General features: G+C 43.1%; 1 protein-coding gene across 4 annotated transcripts in view; it reads left to right on the plus strand.

Moving 5' to 3' along the window:
• Positions 1 to 18618, plus strand: part of ralgapa2 (Ral GTPase activating protein catalytic subunit alpha 2) — a 90051-nt gene that overhangs the window by 68300 nt on the left and 3133 nt on the right. For 3 of the 4 annotated variants that reach the window (XM_072365623.1, XM_072365626.1, XM_072365624.1), the window contains one exon: positions 13171 to 13292. In XM_072365623.1, coding sequence (XP_072221724.1) covers positions 13171 to 13292 — 122 coding nt within the window. Of the gene's footprint in view, positions 1 to 13170; positions 13293 to 17177; positions 17224 to 18618 lie in introns of all 4 variants that reach the window. The other variant, XM_072365625.1, reaches the window with a different exon arrangement.

Consider the following 18618-nt stretch of genomic DNA (forward strand, 5'->3'; position numbering starts at 1 on the left):
GAAGGCCTAAAGGGAGGAGGGTGTTAGTTTGGGAAGAGGGGGGTTAGCTTTGGGAGTGTGGAAGGGGCAAGCACAGGCCTGTCAAACCAAGAGCCCTGACTCAGGAGGCAGCCCAGCTCGGACAGCATATGGCGTCTAGCTTCATACAACATGCAAAAGTATTCTCTCCCTCCATCCCCTCTCATCTACTCCCCCTCTCCCTGTCTCCCTCTCCTGCTGCTAATGCAAAATGACTCATAGCATTACTCTTTTTTTTTTTTTTCTCTCCTCACCCCCCACCCCCCAACACACACACACACACATTCACAGTAGGTCCTCCTCCTCTTGCCACCCAGCCTGTAACAAAAGGCATCCACTGCATGGCACCCACACCCTGAAAAGCCCTCGAGGCCCAGCCCAGCCTGCACTCTGGGGTCTGAGCTTCATGGGGGCCGCCCCTTTTAAACACAGGTAGAGCAGGCATGGAACCAGACGGCCAACAGCAGGGACCCAGAGCCCCGCCTGGGGTAGCATACACACACACTGCTGGTGTCAAACTGTTGGGTGTGTTTCACTTTGTCTTTTTGTTGAACCATCATACTTTGTGTGTTCTGATGTTTTATAATGAAAATGATAATCTTTTCAATTGGCTTCTTTTGTTTATATATTTGCAATTCCAATTTTTTCCTCCTATTCCAATTTCTGCTGGTATTAATTCACCAGAAACGGAAAGCTTTTTAGTCCCGAAAATAATCAAATGCAGTTTTCACCTATCAGTCATAAAAACTGGATGTCGTAGTGTATCCCAAAGAATGTGATGGGTGTGTGTATTTTTAAACTTGAACCCCTCCCCCACACCCCTCCTTTTCTCTCTCCGTCTGTTATACATTCATTTCTGACATCTGTCCATTTGCGAGCTGCAAAGTGAAAGCCAGTTTTGTGTGGGGTCACCTTCTCGGGTCCCGTCCCCAACTTTGGATAGGACTGTCAGACAGAAATGCATAAACAAGACTATTGAAAGAATACTGCTGCTTGGTCTTCATCAATATGAGGGTCAGTATAAAGGAAATGATTAGTATCACACATTTTTTTCCAGCACTTTCTGGACTTGTGTGGGATTTTTTTTTTTTCATTTGGTACACTTGTCAGCAAACGGTATGATATTCATTGCTCGACTGATTTTAGGTTTAATTAGCTGTTTAGCTGTTAAAATTGCCTTGACGCCTGAGAGGACTGATCATTGATGAGCAGTGCTACTTGTATGTAAGGAAATGACTGTGACCATGTTGGATGTTTGCACACAGCTTGATGTATCCATCAAATGTTCACAAATCCTGCTAATTTAAAAAGTATGTCAACAAAGGTTTAAATACCCAAAGCCAAGGTACCTTGACCTCGGTGTCTCCGATGGACCAAGTAATGACTCCACTGCCGTTGAGGGAACTCATTCATTGTAATTGGTGTGTGGTAGTGCTGCTTCTAGCTCGGGTGTAAAAAACCTGTCTGTCTGCTTTAAGTGATTAGCATCCTGCTAGCCATTCCATCTGTTACCCCTAGCCCTGTTTAATTAATGAACTTTCTTTTTCCACCCCACAGCCAGTCAGTGCAACACTAAAGCAAAAGCTGTTAGCCCTCTCAGGTTATCATGTTATCCCCCACTCCACACCCTCCCCAGTCGGTGCATTCTCATTGATTAGTTATGTTTTGTTTTCCCTTCTTTTGTCTCAGGGTTCTTGAAGGGTGGGTTAATGAGCTTTCCTGGCAAACGGTGGTGCTTGGAATCCGGGGATGAATGGGAATAATTTTGTTGTTTTTTGTGATGGACTTGGCAGAGATGTGAAGCCTCATGCCATCATGTGTGTTAGTGTGTATGTGAATGATTCTGTGTGTTTGTTTGGATTTTCGTGAATGGCTTTGAGGTGGAGTATATTGCATTTCATCCCTGCTGGTCCATTATTCTCTGTCACAAGCAGTGGATCTGGAATTTTCCTTAATAGTTGGCTGTGTCACTATTCATCTTCAAGCCATCTCAGCAAAACTCTTGTCCTGTCCTCTTGTTACCACCAAGTAGTGTCTCCTTTTTTCCTTTATGTCCCTTCTTCCTTCCGTGTCTCTTGCTACAAGGCAGTGAACAGCCCTTTGTCCAGCTAAAGCTGCCCTCTTTTGTTTGTGCGGCCCTTTTTATCCTTGTGCTAATCGCCATGGTCGTGTGCCTGAGTTGGACCCCATATTTCACGCTCAGCTCTCCTTTGTTTGACACACCGCCCCTGATAAGAATCCCAATTCTAGGGCCTCTCTGATATTGAAATCCAACAGCGGAGTAGAAAGAGCCTTCAATCATCCATTATCTGTGCTCCAGTGATTACCATTCAATCTCCCAGGGTCCAGGCTCCTCATCACTGGCCCCAGAGCTGAGGCCGTCCCCTGAAAGAACCCACATCCCTTAACGCCTGTGTCACATTCAAGCATATCCATAGATATTTCTGATGCCGTCTTGAGGCAGCGACACATTGAATGCTGCTGGGAAATGTCAGTGAAATGTCACTCATCGTACTCCACTGGAATCTCTTGGTCTCTGATGTAGCCCTGGGTTTTTGGGACTCTTGTGAAGACACCTTGTGACATTATTGGGCGTCTTTATCCCTAAATGGCCGTTAAATTCTCAATTCTCCTTTTTTTTTTTTTTTAGTCTGGTCAGACACTAGGATTGCTCTTTTTTTCATAAAGCTACGTTGCTTTTAATGTTGCTGACTTAATTGGCTGTGTTAAGAAGGAATTAGTTGATTATTTATAAGTTCCACATTGATGCCTCTTTAAATGGTTCAAAGGCACTGTCTGCTCCTCCGCTGGCCTGTGGCCATTGTTCTCTTTCAGAGGATGTCCTTGTGCCTCCCAGCATTTGCATTTTTGCACGAAATGGAATTTTCTGCATTGACAGACAGGCAAGGCAAACAAAGCAATAATAAAAACAAAACATTTAAGTGTGCATCGCTGTGCATTGTCTACCTCTTACAGAAAGCAGCCTTTGATGTGTTAATACTGATAGTCTGTCTTTTATTGTCAAGTGTTGGCTGTGGCTGAAAGAGAGGCAGGGAGATATACTGGCCCAATCTTCCTGTGTTCCTCCAATGCAACAGGCTGTAGTAATACTGAGTTTGATATCCAACATAGAGAAAGTGTCTGTGGTTGCAGACGTACCCACAGCACCTTCTGATAGTGGGATTGTTTTTACTTAAATCCTTTTTTTTTTAACAACATTAAATGCCAGATTCATCTAACAGTTGACAATTAATTTTGTTTTTATCATTTTCCCTGCACATTCTTGTGTTAAAATGTGAGAAAAGCTCTATTTATCCACTTATCTAATTCTCTAGTTTTGCATAAACACCAGTTTTCAGTACCTTTGTTAATGTAACGTGAGCATCTTCATTAGTTATGTATAGCCTCTAATTACTATTGATGAGACTCTGGCTGATTTGGGTACAAATCTATAGCTTTTGTTATTCTAATGAGTGTTATTTATCCTCAGATCTCCAAGCCAGGGGGCTTTGGAATGGGATTTTCCTTACAGGCAGATATAGCCAGGACTGCTCGAGCTACACCCACTTGTTTTTGTATCAGCCGACTTTGACAAAATCCAGTTTCCCTCCCCCCCACATCATCGCCCGTCTGCGTGGATGTATAGCACTTCCCGCTCCTCCATCTGTTTTTGTCCACCCATGAAAAGGTCCATTATAAGCAGCAGGATGCATAGTTGATGTGCTGCAACTACGCTTTAGCCAATCAAGGCAGTGCACCAAATCTTGCCCATGAATCCAAGGGGCTCTAACCCCTCCCTCAAGTTAATTTTGATTATGTGAGGTCTCTCTCAGAGACCTTCAATTGAACAAGTTTTTATAACAACATTGTCTCCATCATTTGTTGTCTCTATAAAAGGTTCCAATCTGAATGGGGCTCCATGCTTGCCCACTGGATGATGGCAGGCTCCTGATTAACCCTGGAGTGACTAGCTAATGTCATTGAAGGAGGGCCACCTGGCTGTGAGACTGTACAGTCAGCTGCCACTGAAGGTTCCAGAATAGGAGACGACCAGGTGTTGAGCTCCAGCCCCCCTAATTGTTGCCATGTAATAGCCTGCTTGACTGCACAATATAGCCCAAGGGCGAGGATTAGGGAAAAGCTGCTGCCAACACAGAAGTCCATTTTCTTTTTTGCCCAAGGTTTTGTGTGCGTTTCTCTCTTTGAGCATGCTTATGTGTGAGTGCATATATACATCTCTGCGCACTGTCCTTCTCATTCATTACGATAACAACAAGCAGAAGGCTTTGCCGGTCTGTCTTCCTGCTCCCACGCTAAAGATGTAGAACTATAAACTTTTTTTCAAATAACATTTTATCTGTAAGAGAATAAATAACCAAACTTCTCCAACAAAGAAATACTGGCATCATCCTCAATTGCGGCTACATTTACAGTGATGATTAACAACACTTTATTAATGATTTTTAACAAAAATGGTTCACTTGACTGTATGAACCCATCAGATAAAAGTAACCTTCTCAATTTTTTTACATTTCCCTCAGATGTGATCATACGTAACCAAGCACTAATCATTATCATTCTCTCTAAATGCCTGGAATTTTACATAAAACTAGGCAGCCTAATTGGCACAATGAACCTTTCATAGATGGGGCAATAGCAGAACAACAGACTTCACATGTCGCATGTCTCAGAGGTGAAGTAGCCAGAGATGCTTGGCATAAATGCTTCGCAGTTATTCTGTAGCACATGCCACAAGCATCATTAAAATTGCAAAAGCCCCTGCTCATTTTGTTTTAATATTTCATCAGTGCTTGTCTGAGCAGTGTTATCGTAGGGTTAAAATCAGAGCTATTTGGCGTGACCCAGAGTTGGCACATTACTCTTGTAATATAAGTGTCTGACCCCTCTTCTGGATTTGTCAAATAGATTATAGAACGTTGGGATTTTTGGATTGCGACCATGTTTTTTTCACAAGAGTACAGAGTGTCGGAAGCTGGGTTTGAGGTTTTAGCCTGGTAATAATTATAGATTTGCTCAACAAAGTTGGAAGAAAGAAGAGGTGAAATGCCTCATAAGTATTCAGATGAATTGTAATCACTGTCGAGGTTCGGCCTGCCCTTCCGTGTTTCATCTGACTTTTTATTAAAAGTTCAAATTGAGATCAGATAGATGCTGTTGTTCCTTGTCTCGACTCTAAACAAGTCAAATGTCAGGAACTGGTGGAAAAAATATGACACAGTTCACGTTCACCCCAGATAGCTCATATCATGCCCACCTTTGTCCTGACCTAATAATGTGTCCAGAGGCCTCACATTCATGTCACTGGTGATCATCACTGACAAAGGAGACCTTCAACTCTCACCAGCCACTCATGGACCAGTATCTGTTAATCTTCATCCCTATCAGCCTTTTGTAGCTCATCTTATTATGACTTTCTGTTAATACACAGTGGAGGCCGGTGTGACTGTCTGGCCATAATGGGTCTGTGTTTGATTAATCATGTCGATCCTTTGTGTTTCACATCTAAGGCTGCTGTATTAGGACTCATCAATGGAAGCCAGAGTCCTTTGAAAAGGAGATTGGTTACAGACTTGGCTCATCTGAATACATAAGCTCAGTAGGCTTTGATGGCAGTCATGTGTTGAACAAACCATGTTACAACATATCATGATGTCACCAGCTATCTTATGGCTGTCCTGTGTCTCTGGTTTGTGACAGTGACTTGTTGCTTTGCCATTTATATTCTGTGAACCTCCAACAATCAGGGGACGACAGTGACCTCTGATTAGGTGCTGCTCTTATGATTTGTTGTTGAGCAGAAATCGATTTTTGTGTCCCCCAGAGGAATGGTGGGCTGCCAGGGACTTGAGAAAATGGGTGACTACTTTCTTCATTCAAGTCATAAATAACCCGGCCATGCCAGCTCGCAGACATCAGATTTTGTCTGTAGCTGTGGCCAACCTTTGTGAAATCACTGATGGGCAGTGATGATGTCACAGGTTAGGAGTGATATCACAGCCATAACTCCCCATCTTGCTGTCTGAATGCCAGATGGACTGTAGAGGGGTGTGGAGGTTGGAGCTTAGAAAGCTCTTGCTGTGGGAAACTTACCCCTCAGGAGGTGTCATTAACCTGGGCTTACTGTTTGACCTGACTCCTTTGGGGCTCCTGAGCTCCAGTTTCCCGGACCCACTAATTAGACTACTTGTTAAAACTCTCTGAAAGCAGCTATTCCTCTGGAGCATCCGCTGTTGTGTAAGTCTATGCTCACCCAGAAAATGGACACACAAACACCTCCATTCATCATAATACATTTGTGACACTTTCAGGCATTTTCTGTACGGCTGCTACAGCTGTCTACACCAAAAAAGCTGTTTAATGAGACACCAAGGCTTGAGTAGCTGCTATATAAAATGGAAGTGACACACACACACACACACCATACAATCACCCTACTGGCTGGTTTCTGTCATACATGCTCTCACTTTATCCATCTCAATCTGTTGTTCTTTCCCACTCTGCCATTATTCCTGCAGCCAGCTTTATTGCCACATTCACTCTCTGCCCATGTCTATCTTTCTCCCTGTGTCTCTCCATCTAAATTTCTCTGTCTTCCTCCCCGTAATCACCTCACACCTCTGAGGGCCTCTGCTGAGACGAGCTTCACACCTCAGCCCTCGCTGTGACAACAGGTACCGCTGGCACTCACCGCTCGGCCTCTCTCCAATCAACACCTGCTCGGCTTTATCTCTTTTTCTTTCCTTCCTCTTATCCATCTCCCCCCTCCCTCCATTCTGCCCCCTTCGTCCTTCTCCATAGTTATAGCCCCTTTTTTTGGCTCAAGTTATCCCTTTTCCCTTGTATTTCACCATTTTTCCCATTACTTCTGCTACTCTGCCATTTTTTCTGGAGACTCTTATCTCCTCTTCCAAATTAGACTAAAGTTTTTGCACATGCATTGTAATCCATTTCTCTAAACCGAGTCCTGGAGTTGGCACTGTGACCTCTGTTGATTTAAATCTGCTCATTTCAGCTTTGGGCTCAAGTCTAGTGACCGGCAGTAACAGTCTGTATTAAATCCTTTGAAGGTGTGCCCCTTTGTCTGCTTTTGCCAACACTCTTTCTTTAATTCTGACTTTTTCCTGAAAGTGAAAGACTTCATTCAAACCTGTACTAATAGGTTTGAAGGTATTTGTGTGACATCCAGCTTTACTGTCCATCGGTAAGTGTTCACTTGGCATGAGGAGGTGGGGCACTGTCTTTGAAGAAAAAAACACACATGTCAAGTCACATGCTTTTTTAACCTGTTTGCACTGGTACCCCAGCACAACCAAACACCACCACCCAACCCCCTCCTCTTAACTGGCCAATTATGTGACTGCTTGGAGTCAATGGCACTATGAGCTACTCCTCGGCTCCTCTCCTCACCAAGGTCAAGCTGATTGGCCCAGGTTAATGGGCAGATGTGGGGCTGAAAGAGGGAGGGGGTCAAGCACCTAGAGGCACTCTCCACATCATCTCTCAACTGTCCCTCTTCACTACAAGAGCTCTTTTTCCCAGCAGCGCTTCGACAAACAGGATTAACCTTGGCTGCTGCCATGGAGGCCTAGAGGGCCATAGGAGTGGTTTTGTCCCTGTGCATGTCTCAGATGTTGATGGTCACTGATTATTATTTAATTGTTTTCAGTGGAAACCTCAAGAGAGTCGACATTTAGTTGTGCGGATGATTTACATATATGGCACAGGTTGATTATATCTTGGCTGATTATAGCTGTGTTTGTAGTTTGATAAAAGTCTTTGTTAGACTAACATTCCTTCACAGTCAGTGTTTCTAAAGGTAGTGACCTGAAGAGGATCATTTTAAAAAATATACTGATGTGCTATTCAGAGATTCAGGATTGGTCTTGAACCTCTGCCTCTGGTGCTGTTAATTTCTCTATCTCCTTGTCTTCTCTTTAATGTCAACATTTACTATTCAAGCAAGAACATTTCCACTTTAGGCAGTGCACTATTTGAAACTCGACATAATTTGGAGGCCTCTTTTACAAAGTGCGAGGAGGGAGTTGCACTCCCTGCACACATCATCCGACTTCTGTGACTTAGAGTTCGATATAAATGCAGCTTAAGTACTGAACTGTCAGTATGGGGTGTCTTAAGACCCCAACTAATGCTCCCCAGCTTAATCTGGACTTTCACACCCTACCCTGCCTTATCTGCAGATTAACTTGGTGTGTTACTCTGCTCCCGTGTGTCTTAATTATGTTCTTCATTTGACCAATCACATCTTTTTACCGCTTTCAATTATATTTTATGGCTTTATACGAAATGAGCACAAAATGGTGTTCGGCTCTTAGATTTCAGCAGTGCTGCTCAATGACATTAATGATGCTTTGAGACCAAACACATTTGAGGAATCCCAAAGGCAAACTGGAGACTGAGCAGCTCCCTTAAGAACAACCTACCTTCAAGGGCTTTTCTTTTGCATTTATATTGCCAGTGCTCAATAGCCAATCACTGTTTAGTAAATCACTTGTCAAAACCTCAATGTATTTCCTCTGGAGAAGTTTATTAAAGCCTGGACTTTTACTCTGTATTAACTGTATATTACATATACCACATAAAAGTATACAAAAAGATGTAAATGACAGTGAATAGAGGAGCTGTGTTAAAGGAGAGTAATTAGATAGAAGCTCTTTGCTATTACTTAATTTGTTTGCATTTTATATCATTTTTAAGGCTGACTTTCGATATTTTTTACTAAAATTTGAACTTTGCTCAGATGGATATTTTGTCATGACTGTTACTGTTGCTGAAGTCATGCGCGATCAGTCAACATACAGTTATACCATCTGGACCAGTGACGGTTAAATGTTGTCACAGATGGCTCCTGAAATGGTTCCTTTGCTCACTCAAAGGTTGGAGCTGAGTAAGTCTCCACAAAGGTGGTTCTATGAACTGTGATTTTTCTTGTTTTGTGCATTGTGGAAATGCATACAAGGAAACACATTTAAGTGTTTCAGCGAAAAAGACAAGATTTTGTGTTTTTAGTGGTGTGTGTGGTCCCAAAGACACACATTGTGCTGGTCTTTTAACAGAAATTTAAATGTAAAATATTCAGCATCTTTTAGTGAAGGACTACTTTCCTAAAGTCATGTTGCATAATCATCCCTTCTGTGTGTGTGTGTGCAAAGGCTCAATTTGTTTGAAATGTAGTGAGTGTGTGTCAGAGGCCAGTGGTGGTGTGAGGATTTTTGTCAGCAGGGAGATTAAGGAACACAAAGACTCAGGCTGGTCTGATGGTCAGGATGCTTCTCTCCAGAGGGACATCGGTTCAGAGGTCAGCTTAGGCTCTTTTTGGGAACTGCATATGTGTGATGGAAGATGTCGATGTGTGTGTGCTGTGCCTACTTATTAAAAAAACACTGTGTGAGCATGCGTTTGTGCCTTCATGGGCTTGGTGCAGTTACTCACAGGAAAAAATGGATCCCAGTGGACACGTAGTTTGAGAACAGGTCCCTGTGGGTGGAGAGAGAAAAGGAAGATAGAAGATGATGAGGGTCGGTGGTGGTTGGTTGATGGGGTCCAGCAGGAATGGGGTAGGCTGCTAATGAAGAGCCATCTGAGGCCTCCATTCACCTTGAACATGGGCCACTGCAGCTGCCCTGACCTTGGCTTTGATCCACAAAGATGCTTGACCCCTCCATTCCCCCAGAGCTACCTCCCTGCCATCTGGCCAGCATGCATATGTATACATTGTATGTGCACACACCCACAGATACATATGCATGCACACGTATGTTGGCCCAGATAAACATGCGCATATGTCTACACAGGTATGAGGAGTGGGACTGTGCCTGTGGTAATATCTTTGGGTTACACACCTGCACTCATACCAGCTGTCTTTGTTATCAGTAATACAAAAGAAAGCGAGAATAAGCAGGACACAAAATGAAAAAAGACATTTTACTCAGACACATTATTCTAAATGTGAAATGGATTTGATGTATGCTTTTCTTTTTATTTCCACCACTCCCATCCCATCGCCATAACAACAACCTCCATGTCTCCAGATACAATCTCCTAACGAAACTTGTTTTGCATTAACTAAGACCTGGGAGGTTTGGGTTTTTTTTTCTGTTGTTACTATCCAGGTCGGTGCCATGCTCCATAGACGTTACATTGGTCTCCTTTCTTTAATAGGAATGCAGTCATTTGGAACACAGGGGTTCCTTGGAAATTCCCAAAGTGGTGCAACACACTCCACTCCCACACCCTTGCTGCCTAGTTCAGCTGTAAATGACAGTTATGTCATGGGTGACTTGAGTTGCAGTCCATCTGTTGAAATGTAAACCTGTCTGAATTTTCCCTTCGTGTTTCTATTTATGGTCCCAGGTGCAGTTTGACTCCTCTGAGATACAGCTACACAGTTCATTTGGAAGGCTTTTTTAACAGGGAACATTTTCATGGAGTCTAAGTTTGGGTTTATGGTGATTCAGTCTAGTGTAAGGCATTCACCAGCTGTAGATGTAGCTTATTTTTTCCTTAAAAGTAGGTCGACATCAGCGAGCTTGGTGTCCATGACATGGACATAGTCTTTGCGTCACCGTTCTGGATGTGTCCGTTGATTAAGTTACTGCACGGAGGGAACAGCATCTGTGCATATGCAGGGAAACAAGCTGTGCCCATGGCTTAGTAATTAGAGACGAGCGTAAAAATGACAGAGTGCTCGGGAGAAGGCCTTATTACCCCTCACTGTGCATTAGGTCAGATTTCTTTACACCAATTTTTTTTTTTACCAACAAATAGCATTGTACGTTCACTTAAGTGAGTTGATTACTTCTCTCGCTTTCACACGTCCCCAAAATACCTTTAATTTTGTCTCCCTCACTCACAACCTGCTTTTCTCCACCACTGCTCATCTTTTTTACCCTCCCCTCTCTTGATCATTTTATACTATCTCCATTTTATTCTTTAGATTTAATTTTTTTTTTCTCACCCACCATAATCTATTTGTCTAACATGGATAGAGGGCAGCGGAAGGAAGTAGTGGAGGAGAGGCGTGTGTCAGAGTCAGAGAGTGTCTGCTCCAGCTGGAGTCAATATTTGCTTTAGGAATCTCAATAACAGGCCTGCAGTCATCTGCATCTCTGATAATGGACCGCCATATGGCTCTGTTGACCCATGCTGTGCCGAGACACTCTCTGTCCCCATCCTTCCTTGTTTTTCATTTATCAGCCTCCCTCTTAAGTTCTCTCAGGTCTTTTCATCAAGTGATTCCCTCCCTTGTATTTTTTCCTCTACTTATCACCTTTCTGGGCTCATTTTATTATTTTTACAAACATCCTTGCTCTCTATCCATCACCCACTAAACCCTGGATATGACCCATCACACAGAGCTGTGACCCAGGTTACCATGGCAGCAGAGCCTGGGATGCCCACTCTTTGTTCAACACTGTTTCCAGCAAGTGACAGAAAACAGTGACGTTGCATTTCTGGAAAACAGATATGCAGCACATTAGGAAGTGCTTTTACGTGCTTAAAGTCACTCTGCTCTGCGGCTCTCTTGTGAAGACTGGTCACTTAGTTATAGTTAGTAGTTGGCAGGTTTTAGTTAATTTTTTTTGTGTCCTCGTAGTTCTTTTTTCTTGAGATATTTCCCATAAGGAAATATTAAGTTTTCATTTGAGAATGATAAAGTCATCCATCTCCCTATCTTGAGGATTTAAATGTTAGCTTTTTTGGGTTTATTGTCCAACCATATGTCCAAATTTTCCATTTATACAATATTTCTAATCGGTCCGTAATTTTGATTTGAACTTTTTACATAGAATAAATCAAGCACTTTTTAGGAACATGTCTTATACATTATCCTTTGTCTTGTTCTTCCCTTTGTCAATGTCTGTCTCTTACTCTGAGCAGCTTGGCTGTCATATCCTTTGGTGTGTCCCGGCACAGGTGCCCGTCATCCCTACTTTGCTATGGTTCCCCTCAAAGCCATTGGTCATGGCTGCCTTGGCCCCTGCTGTGGCGGCATGTGCCCACAGCAGGCCGCTTGCCCAGTAAATGTCTTGTCCTATCTATCTAACCCAGACCAGCGCCTCTCGGCCCAGTCCAGCCTATCTCAGCTTAGCCTGGTCCATCCTTGGCGTCGGCAACAGCCTAGTTTCACTCCACCCTGGCAATCCTAATGAGATGAGGGGGAGGAGGGCATCAGCATTCAACAACTAGAGCCGTGTGTTTGACAGTGAGTTCATGTATTTGTGAAGCAATTTGTCAGGCGTCAGTGAGGAAATCATGTGCACAGCAAATAATCAGACTCTTTCTAAAAACATGCTCACGCATTGTTAAATCTCACAGTACTTACTATCAATATGCCTTTAAAATAGTCCTTTTTACTCCAATGGTTTCCTATATCATATTTTATCCAGCTTTTTCCTCCATTCCACAACAGACTTAGCAGGATATATCCATGATAATGATATGATAATGGCCACCAGAATGTTTTCCACCCTCACTCAGCAGCCATTTTGCAGGCTTATTTATCTATTTATTTATTGGAGCTTTCCCATTTCAAATCCAGCCATCCATCCTGCATGCTGGCTGCCCAGGCCCCAGTCACTGCTTGTCACTCTGAATTTCAAATGGCTCCAATTTTCCCCCTGATGGCACGGAGAAGTGGCAGGCAGCACATCGGGGAGGGTGGTCCTAGACATGCTGCCTGCAGCAGGGGTTCTATTAGAGAGGAGTGAGGGACGAGAGGAGGGAGAGGAGAGGTTTTGAGCATCATGCCAGTCGTGGTGTATTCTTTTTTCTATGATTATTTTGGAGACTGCATTCTCATTTGGGGCTGTATGGCATTGCTGATTGTTCCATCTTTGCTTCTGGCTGGTTGCTGATGGTGGAGCTGCCCAGTCTGGTAAAGCTACACCCAAATCTCGTAGTGCTGTTTGTGTTTGTAATGCTGCAATAAAACCATGTAATTGTTGCTGGTATTTGTTTGTAATTGCTGAACTATGCTAGAAATGGATATGTTTTTATGACCTGAAATTGTTTTATGAGCGTTCATTTAAATGACAGGTGAAGGCTTCACCTGCTGCCTGGTTGTTTTTATTATTCTACACATCATATTCTTCTTTAACGAGACCAATCCAGCTACGAGGAGCGCGCTCTCTACTTGGAGGCCATCGTTCAGAACCACAGAGAAGTAATGACGTTTGAAGACTTTGCGTCGCAGGTCTTCTCCCCCTCTCCCGGCTATCCAATGAGCGGGACAGGTGAGAAATGAACCACACTGCACCTCTGTCGACCTCCACTTGCTCCCCGTTTTCTCATCTCACTCTTGCTTCATTACTTTTGGGCATTTGCCTCTCATGTCCTCTTTTCTTAGCTCTTTGTCTACATCAGTCTTTCCTCCTTCTAAGCACACCTGTTTGCCCCCTTCACCTCCTCCTCCACCCTTCATTCTCCTCACGCTTCTTCAACGCCTACGCTCACTGATGAATATCAAACGTCTGGCCCTGGCTCTTCACGCGGTCTGACTGACTTCAAACACTCTGCTTTCTCCACTTCCTCAAGCCCCACTCACGCTACTTCATCTCCTCTGTCTTCAAACTGCGTCAGTCCGTGCAATTACTTTCCTGTGAATATAAGCTGTGTTTTAAATGGCAGTTGCAGAATGCATGTATGTATTTATGTATGTGTGTTTGTAAGTGTGAGTCTTCATGAGCTCAGTCACCAACACTTAAAAGATCTGAGTGACAAACAGCAGCTCGCGGATGTCAGCACAGCCCTCTTATCAGTTCATGATGAATAGGATGGAAAACGTGTCTTATCTTGTTCTTCCTACTCCTATCAGCTCCGATCGATCTGCAACAGCTCTGAAATCAATACAAGATTGCACTTTTCTACTCTATTGGATCCCGACACACATTCTGTTTTGATGGGGAAAGCACTCCACAAAACCACACCACAGATGTCTTATCATTTTCAAATATGTCAGGGCTTATATATTTTGAAGGTGCTTTAGAGTGCATGCAATTTATTTATTGTGTGTGGGCAAGTGAAAATGAACTGTCTTCTGTTTTTTTTGTGTGTGTTTCTGTCTGTATGTGTTGGACTTCAAGTTGTAGCAGGTGTGATATTCAGGCAGAAAAAGACGTTGTCAGCCAAATTTCCATACTGTTGGCCGATCTCTCCTGCAGAGGTGTAAAATCTCCCTCAGAACAAAAACAGCATAAAGGGGAAATACAGGGACTGCTCTTTGTTTCTGCTTGCTGATGCTGAGGACTAAATAAAGTAGCTTATCAGAGGTTAGTGTTTAGCCAGAAGTGAGAATAATGATTGGGACATATGCTGCAGCTCCTGCAAGAAGCTCTATCCAAATAGTCTGACTCTTATAGTTTGTATTTAAACTTTCCAAACAATATATACTTGAAAACTTGTTGGATTTATTCATTTTTAGGTAATGTGTATTTGTGCTATGAAGGACAGATTTTAGTGATGAATATCTCATATTCAAGTAAGCCTAATGATAAGGTAGCTTTAAGATGTCCAAATAAGAGACTTAACCAACACGGAGTTGTGTGCATTTCAGATATATACAACTATTTCAAAATAGCCACAGTAAGAAGGACAAAGGCTTGCTTTTTGAGGTCTTACCACCAGATTTAGTTGCAAATACTTGACAGGGTCACAAAAAGCACACAGAGAAGAAAATAGCCAATTAAATGCAAAATAATTGAGAAAGAATAAATGTAAACATAACAGGTCGCAGTTATCCTCCAGTGACGCCATATTCCAGAACTGTGACCTACATGGACTTTCAAGAAATACAAGGTGTCAAGTGCTCAGAGACCTGGCCATGGTAAAGAAGGAGGAATCATGACCCCCACTGAATATCATTCACAAGTTCATGTTAAGATTAGACCGAGAAATGCCTGAAGACAGATTTTTCTAAGGTTTTATGACTGATTAAATAAAAGTGGCTCTTGATGGAGCAGATGGAGGAAGCTGTCCTGAGGCACTAATGAACACAGGGCAACACTTCAAGTCAGGCCTCGGCAGCGTGGAGGAGAGGTACAGAGGTACATCTCACAAAGCTGTTAGTGTCTGGAACATACTTTCTTCTGACACTGGTACAAATTCATATAGATCATATCAGCATGCAGGACAATGCTCCATCACGTGAATCAAGGTACAACACTGGATAGCCAGCCAGCAAAGGCTTCAAAGTTCAACAAAAAAAAAATAATACAAAACTCCCCTTTTGTTTGTTAAACATCCAGATTTTAGGTTCAGTGACATGTTGGATTGAGCATTGAAATTGAACAACAAAATGCAATGAATCCAATGAATGCAGTTTGCCTCAAACGGTGAGTATCCGCGGTATCAAACACACGTGTTAACTGATCAATAGATTAATAAGAGCATACGGTATATGACTGTCCATTTAGAGTTTATCTGAAATACTGTTGCCTCATGCAGCATCACAGCCTTTCCCAGCATGTCACAAAAATGCCCTTGACAGAAATGGAGGTTTGACCCAGTTGTCAGCTTTCTTTTATCAAATGGATAGTTTATCAGATCTACTAAATGTTAGAGTAAATGAATAAATAACATTGATCAGTTTCCAGAATTCCAGATTTATATACTCTGGTTGTTTTGTTTTGTTACTAAAAAAAAAGAAAAAAAAGGATCCATTTACACACTGGAATCAGTGATAGTTTGATTTAAAAGCTGTTGCAAGTGTTTGTATATCAAACCCCTGGCAGAAAAATAGTTTAGTGTGTTTTCATTACTTTAATGCATTTCCAAACACAAAGGAAAGGTTTCATACGCTTTGAGCAATGAGTCTGAATGTGTTGTACCTCTACTGATATTTATACAGTCTTTTATATGCATTAAATGTGGCTGTGATGGCCGACTGCTCCTCATCTTACCCATCTCAAAAGTGTTGCACTTCTCCTCTTCCTTTTCTTTATGCAGAAATGTGCGAGACAGTGTGTGTGTGTTGGTTTTTTATGCAAGTTTTCCTATTCATCTGCCTGTCTGTCCATCCTGCTCTGGCTCCCATTGCTGCCACTAACATGTCATCCATGCTCCATGACAGCGTGCAGGCGTTGGCCGGGGATGGTTTGGGACATGGATTACCCCTGGGCCAAAGTGGACTGTAAGACTGCCTGCTTCCTTCACACTTGGCATGACGCCTAACCACAGCCCCTTAACAGCCATTCATTCATTCATTTAGGTCACTGTGAGCCCTCCTGTCATCAAATGAAAAGGGGTTGCGCTTCATTTAGCCCTTTTTTAAACACAACGCAGGCTTTGATTTTACGTACGGTACCTGCATGCTGATTAAACTAAATAAAGCGCCCCTGCAGTATGCCACCACTTTGCCGTAAGGCTTCTCACCTGAGCGCCCTCATGTCAGCCACCCACTTATTTACCTTCTTGGCTTGTCAGTATCTTCTGTAACCTCAAATGTTATATCCTGAATGTAACTTCGTTCTCACCATGCAGCTTCAGTCCAACATCATGGCTTCCTGCATGAGCTAGCCCATCTATGATGTGAACTCTCCGTCATCAGTGCTCTGACCTTGCTATGTTACTCTTTGCACTGCTTGCTCACTTTGTAGTGTTTTTGTCTTTTTTTGGAGGGGGGGTGTTTACTGTGCTTCTTAAAATGTTTAACTGCACTAGAGAAAACAAGACTTCTCTCACGATAAAACCACATAAAAGCTCCGGTGACCCTCTGAGGTGCTCCAACATCTTTTGCTCTCTTACCCTAACTACCTCTCTGCTCGTCACATTGGTGGTAAATGTTTCTAAGCCTGTTGTTTCCATGTGAACTGACCAACATTTGTGCTGTGGCTTTCAAAATGGTCTTACTTTTTGAAATCTGTGACTGACCAATTTATCAGGTACCATCAGACATTATGGCCTTTTGAAAAATGCCACTTGTTGATCAACTCATCATCCAAAATCCGTTAACAACTAACCAAAACACCACACACGCTGCCTGAATCTGCCTCCATCCAACCTCTGAGACACTTGTGCCTTTTCAGCAGCGTCGTGTTGTGTTCTCCTGCAGTTTGGTATGCCGTGTCAGTGTGTCCACTGCTTTCTCACATGATGCTCTACTCTGTTTTTTTCCCTTTTAGATTAAAAAAAAAATCTTAAAGATCCAAAATGCTATATGTGGTGAAGGTAAGCCCGAGGTCAGACCGGAAGCTTTTTTTGCTCCAGCAGCCTACCTACCTACCCTTCGCTCGCTCACTCATCCTGGCTGTTTTCCCTCCCAACGCTCCTTTATCATTCGGTACTAACCAAGCTTTATTGACTGAGTGCTTTGACAAAAGGAAAAGGAAAGAGAAACCGGGCTGTTTATGTCGGGATGTCTTACTGTTTGGGCCAGGCTGGTAATTGAGAGTGATGCACGGTGGCGACAATTAGCACCTGACTAAGTAGCAGCATGAACAATACGGCTACACTTCTGGCCCTTGCTTCTGCATGTGGAGCGCCTTTATCTTTTCCCCCAGCAAACACTTTTCTCCTTTTTCTTTTTTTCTCTCTCAATCCCTCCACCCCTTTCCTCATTTCCTCCTGTTGGAGTGTGCCTGTTTGCCTGGGGCAGACTCTGAGACTAACACCTGCCGCACTGGAAGACGTCTTTGTCATCTAAAGCCTTGTTTGAACTGCTGCAGTGGGGACCAATGGGATTGCAGGGCCATTTGGAGACTCCCTTTGTTTTCTTTCTTTCTCAAATGTTTTATTTTTTTTTTCCCTTCTTCTTGTACGTCTGAAGTGAACATCACTGTAAGGCAGTTTTTGGCCAAGCAAAGAGTCAAGGTGTGGGGTTCTAATGACCGTAATGATGGCACAGTTGGGTTATTTCTTCACTCTGACTAGAAAAACTTAATTCTTACACGAGCCCATACAATCCTGCACATCATTTGGAAACTGACGCAACCTGAGTCGTTAAAGTGCGACACAGTTTGTGTAAATTGCCTTTAATTGATTCCCTTCCTCCAGTTTATCATAGATTTTTTTCAGTCCTTGAAATGTATCTTTAGTTTGTGTTTACTGTTGGAATGAATAGACGAATACAGGAATGCAGAATTTGCTCCCCATAAGGCCGCCTACATTATTTAGCCAAGCACATCCCTCTTTCATATTCATATGCAGATTTAAGAATGCACGTTCAGACCCCCTCACCTCCCCTGTAGCCTTCACAATACACACCCAGTGTTTCATCCGTAGCCCAGCCTCCTCTCCCAGTGAGCTGCAGCCCTGGATGCTGCTGGTGTCCACTGTGCTGCTGAGTGTCTGTTACTCCAGCCATCTGCCATCCCTTTTAGCCGGTGCAACTTGAGATGCCTCCGAAAAATGGCAGGAAATAAAAGGATAGGAAAGAAAATAGGCAACCAGATGCCATCTCAACAAAGCAGAAAAGTTGTTTAAACTCGAGGCATGGGGCCGAGACGGGCGGGGGCCCCGTAGTTTGGATTTGGTGAGGGGCACAGCGAGGATGTTCACAATACTTGATTGTCCCCACCAGCATTTCATGCCCACCTCCCACATTATTACTGTTTGCCATCACGT

This window comes from Leuresthes tenuis, unplaced genomic scaffold (genome assembly GCF_036924035.1).
Source record: "Leuresthes tenuis unplaced genomic scaffold, fLeuTen1.0.hap1 SCAF_15, whole genome shotgun sequence".
In the NCBI taxonomy this organism is placed as follows: Eukaryota; Metazoa; Chordata; class Actinopteri; order Atheriniformes; family Atherinopsidae; genus Leuresthes; species Leuresthes tenuis.